General features: G+C 40.6%; 1 protein-coding gene across 1 annotated transcript; it reads right to left on the bottom strand.

The window, feature by feature from the left end:
• Positions 1 to 231: 231 nt before the first annotated feature.
• On the bottom strand, positions 232 to 3,472 carry LOC149244523 (indole-3-acetic acid-amido synthetase GH3.6-like). Its single transcript, XM_089368021.1, has 4 exons — positions 3,031 to 3,472; positions 2,191 to 2,292; positions 1,137 to 1,966; positions 232 to 1,050 (listed from the first exon to the last, which is right to left on the bottom strand). Exons 1-4 carry the CDS (start codon positions 3,345 to 3,347, stop codon positions 470 to 472), a joined length of 1,830 nt encoding a protein of 609 aa, XP_089224147.1. The 5' UTR covers positions 3,348 to 3,472; the 3' UTR covers positions 232 to 469.
• Between the last annotated feature and the right edge of the window lie 1,065 nt (positions 3,473 to 4,537).

Below are 4,537 nucleotides of genomic sequence, written 5' to 3'. Positions count from 1 at the left end.
TTGATGTGGTTCAGTGCATTTTTATACCCAATCACAGGTTGTTTGTCATGGTGTGAGGAGATTGGTAGTGATGAGTATAATGCATTTAGCATACAACATGTTTCCCAAAGTTCCTTTATAGAAATTTAGAGATCTATCTCCCACGACCAATTTTCCTAGCGGCTTGATTTTTATTCCAACAACGCATAAACCAAGGTTAACCAAATTTCAAACCCAAATGAAATTTCAACCATTTAATTTAACCCAATATAATAACAAGATACACTTAAACCATTTATTTTAAGCCAATATAATACTAATAAGAAAACTACATATTCCAATCCAACATCACTCCATACTCCACCTATGTATTAGGTATCTAGTTTAATCACATAAACTCATGACATTGTCAATCTCTCCATCCGAGTTACGCCCAATCTCTGCATCCGGGAGTCCAATGCGGCGGATATTGCAAATCTCTCCATCTGAGTTACGCCCAATCTCTGCATCCGGGAGTCCATTGCGGCGGCTGCGTACTGAAGTAGGAATGCATGACCCTGGAGTTGAGAAGTTCAACAATGGGGGTGAATTTAACGCATCTGGGAGCTTTGTATTGATTTATGGATGCCCCTCTACTGATAGCGTAATCCATCAATTCGTCGAACGTTCCCTTCTCGACTACCCTAATTTCCAAGGGGCCGATAGACTTATCCGACGCTCTTCCTTGCCGATACACAGAATTCAGGGATTCTTCTACAGTCAGGCAGCAATCTTCAAAAACCGAAGGAGGAACTGTATCTGCTTTGCTGTTGAAGCGAAGTTCCCAGTAGAGCACATAGTGACCAGGTATTGTAGCTGTGTCGGCATAGCTTGTATACTCGATCAACTGTGCGTCAAACGGCTCCAAATGCTTAACAGAGTTCTGTACCGCACTGTGAAGCTCTACTTCATCCGTTTTGTCTGAGTCTATACTCAGCACAACGTTCTGTCTGCATACAAAATGGAATTGAGGCGCAGCGTTGTGGAAGCCAGTCACACGTAGCACATCCCCCACTCTGTAACGATTCAAACCTGCATAAAACCAGTACTTTTAATGCAACATTCACACCAATATAATACACAGAAATGTCTAATTGAAAATCTTGTGCATATAGTACCAGCATATGTGGTGACCACAAGCTCGTATTCTTGCCCAAGCTTCACGTCTACAAGTTCAACCAGCTCCTCTCGCTCTTTTTCGTCGAGGGTCTTTGGCGAATCGAGTGTGTCACCACCTGCTTCTCGTTTCCGGTGAACGGGAAGGAACTCGAAATAGGCCATGTTTGGGAGTAAAGTGTATGACACTTCTGAAGGCTTGCAGAGAGGTTTCAGATTAAGTCCAAAGTAGCATTCGGATGAAGCGTACATGGTGCATACCAGTGGTAGCCCGCCGCTGTAGTAATCCAAAGTAGGAATATATTGAGCCATTGCACCAGTCACAATCACATCGATGTACCTGGTGTTCGGCCACAGCCGAGTTATAATTCCTTGCCAAGATTCTGTTGAACATTGCCTTTCAATAAAATCAGCTAACTCTGGGTTCGGGTGCAGAAGCTCCCCGACGGCCTCTCTCACTGATGGATCGGTCACCTCTGTGTTGAGAACGCCGGTTTTTATGTCGAGGCAAAATTGTTTCCAGTGCTCTTCGAGGAAGCGTATAGCTCTGATGAATCCAGAAGCAAAGACGGCTCCCATCCTTAGGACCTCGTTATTTTGAAGGAGGCCACATAGCAGTTGAGAGTACATGCTCTGGTAGGAATCGTGACAGAGGACAGCCTGGTTAGGACTGGTGTAAACATTGTAGGGATCGTAAGGCCTCTCCTTGAAGTGGTTACTCTTGTAATAGCTCGTCAGCACGGGACGTGCGAGCAACCCTCCTGGAGTCTTTGCCTCCGATTTTATGAAGAAGAAATACATTCCCTTTCCCTTCTCAAGTCCTTCCATGTATCTGCATCTCCAACAATTAAAGATATTCAGTCTAACACTCAACCGGCGGAAGATTATAAATATGTAAAATAGGGTAAGAATATTTCATCAAATTGACTTGGTTATAGTTCTTTGAATTTAAAAATATTCCTAAAATGTCCCAAATTAAAATCAACCATAAAAAAAAAAACCTCCAACCAATTTGAATATGAAGATTGGACATGTTTAAGAAAGAGAAAGACTCACTGATTCATGACGGGCATGAGAAGACTATAGAGAAGAACTTTTCTCTCCAATTCTTCCTGGATGGTGGGCATCAGCTTCCGTTCCCCAGCAGAGGTTCCCGAGCTGTGCAAAATTTGTCACACAAATTTGTCAGGAGTCTTGACAAGTTTCTGCAACCCACCGATACTATACTAATAAAAAACACGGGTCATTTTTATATGGATTTTAGCATATTCTGGATATTCAAATTTGAAAATTGGAAATTGACTTTAATTTTATCCATTTAAACTTGAGCATATGTCCATATCTCAGATTATTTTATAGATGTAATAGGTGAGCAGCTTCAATATTCTGAAATCTTCTGTCAAATAAGTAGTTGCAAATTTGATTTACCAAATATTTTAAAATATGCGATAAACAAAAAAACTCCTACTATATATCCGAAACATTCTAAAATCTATACAAAACCAGCCTCCAAAATATTTTACTATGCGTCCTTATGTTGATTGAGGATTCCTACATGGGCGAGGTCAAATAATTGACCACGCCCATATGGAATATTCTGGAATCCATAATCGATTTAAGTTTAGGGATTTTACAACTCATCAAAGTGTTAGCCGCAAAAACAAATTATTGACTTTGCTATTGCAAGTTTCGAAATCTGCTACATGAAATAATTTGTCAGGATAATAAAACAATAAACAGTCAACAACCTGCCACTGCTAACGTTATATTACAAATTAAAAAGAAGGATTTAATGTTATGTTACAAATTAAAAAGAAGGATTTAATGTTTTTTCTATACGGAACAGTAATTGTTTTCTGCCCGGTCAATACAGAGTAGAGTGAAGATGGTTAATACCTTGTGAGGAATTCGGAAATTGGATGAGCAGAAAGAATGGGGGAAGTGTCTCCGCTAGCAATACGACGTATGTCAGGCTTCACATCATCATAAGTGATTACTGGCACACACTTCTTGAAAGTGACTCTATCACTTCGTCCATTGAGACCATATCTCCTCAAGTATTCGGTGTCTGCATTTCTCGACAAGATTGAGGAGAGCACCTGAGTCTGCACATCGTCTGCATATGTGGTGACGGTCTCGATGAATTCCAGAGCTCTCTTGTTTCGATCTTCCAGAGAAGAATTCATCTCAACTTCCGGCAGTGTAGTCGTCATAGCAAAATCCCGAATAGTATCACCGATAACTAGGGCGGCTGGTGATCTTTTGGGGAGAGCCGTATCGTCTCTTGAACCTTTGTCTGCAAAAGAGGAAGCAGATTTCTACAGGAAAATCCTATTCGCTAAAGATTTCTGTTGTGATCTCTCCCACATACAAAGAGTGGAATTTATAGAGAAAGCAGCTCATGGAAATGAGCGACTAGTCAAAAACATGGGGAGTAAATTTCATCCTTATGTCGGTCAACGGTTGAATAGTGAAAGAAGTTGGTAATTTACAAGAAGCAGCAGATGGTATGATAGGCTTTAGCCCTTGTCGCACGCGCTAGTGTTTCACCCTCCGGCAGGCGGCTGGTTACAGAATTCCAATACAATTGCTTGAACTGCACGTAATGAATACGAAAACCACGGAAACGGTACCAGTTGCAGCACAACACACGGCCCCAGCTGTCGGATTCTGACGTTCCCGTGTCGGGGGCGTAAAGTGGAAACGTGAATCAATTTCGAAAACCACGGAGACGGTAGCAGTTGCAGTAGAACACAGGGCCCCAGGTGTCGGATTCTGACATCCCAGTGTCGGGGACGGTAAAGTGGAAACGTAAATCAAAATGACAGTAAGACTTTCACGTTTTCCACCATAGAAATTGAGCACCGAGAGTGAACAAATTAAGAGTAACAATTCACGTTTTCCAGCTGCATCGGAACGAAGAGAGAAACGAGGGTTGATATGAGTGAATTCTTGACCCGTGAATTGCGTCTGGGAGAGCCGACGTTGACTAGTTCGTTGCGTCGTCCATTGAATATCCCAGACACGACAGATTATGCGATCACATGCATCCCAGATGGACTTGAACAGTCTCGCATTGGAGATCACTCAATATTTTAAGTACAATTTTTTTAATTGCCTTTTCGTTCTTTTTTTTAATTGCCTTTTCGTTTTTTTCCTTAATTGTTTATGGAACAACTATTCAAAAAATTCAGTACTTGCATCATGAATCATGTTTTTAATGGATGAACATTTAGATTTTGGATTATGGGTGGATTTGGATCAAAATCTTACCTTTAGTGATTGGTTAATTTAGTATAATAGTCGCCCATTAATTAAATTATTTTATTGTATTGCTTTTTAAATTATTTTGTTTTAAATATAGACCACTGGTTTAATTTAATATAATAAATGCAAAGAGTTG

The sequence above is a fragment of the Pinus tabuliformis genome, chromosome 8, assembly GCF_031772625.1.
Source record: "Pinus tabuliformis cultivar Carrire ecotype Pingquan chromosome 8, CPIR1, whole genome shotgun sequence".
Classification (NCBI taxonomy): domain Eukaryota; kingdom Viridiplantae; phylum Streptophyta; class Pinopsida; order Pinales; family Pinaceae; genus Pinus; species Pinus tabuliformis.
This window is presented reverse-complemented; position numbering and strand designations above follow the sequence as displayed.

What these genes read in the sequence shown, in the direction of transcription:
- LOC149244523 (XM_089368021.1), bottom strand. Translation starts at nt 3,347, where the DNA reads ATGACGACTACACTGCCGGAAGTTGAGATGAATTCTTCTCTGGAAGAT. An exon ending in ATTTCCGAATTCCTCACAAG is followed by an intron (nt 2,293 to 3,030) that starts GTATTAACCATC and finishes AATTTTGCACAG; the next exon opens with CTCGGGAACCTCTGCTGGGG. An exon ending in TGTGGTCACCACATATGCTG is followed by an intron (nt 1,051 to 1,136) that starts GTACTATATGCA and finishes GGTTTTATGCAG; the next exon opens with GTTTGAATCGTTACAGAGTG.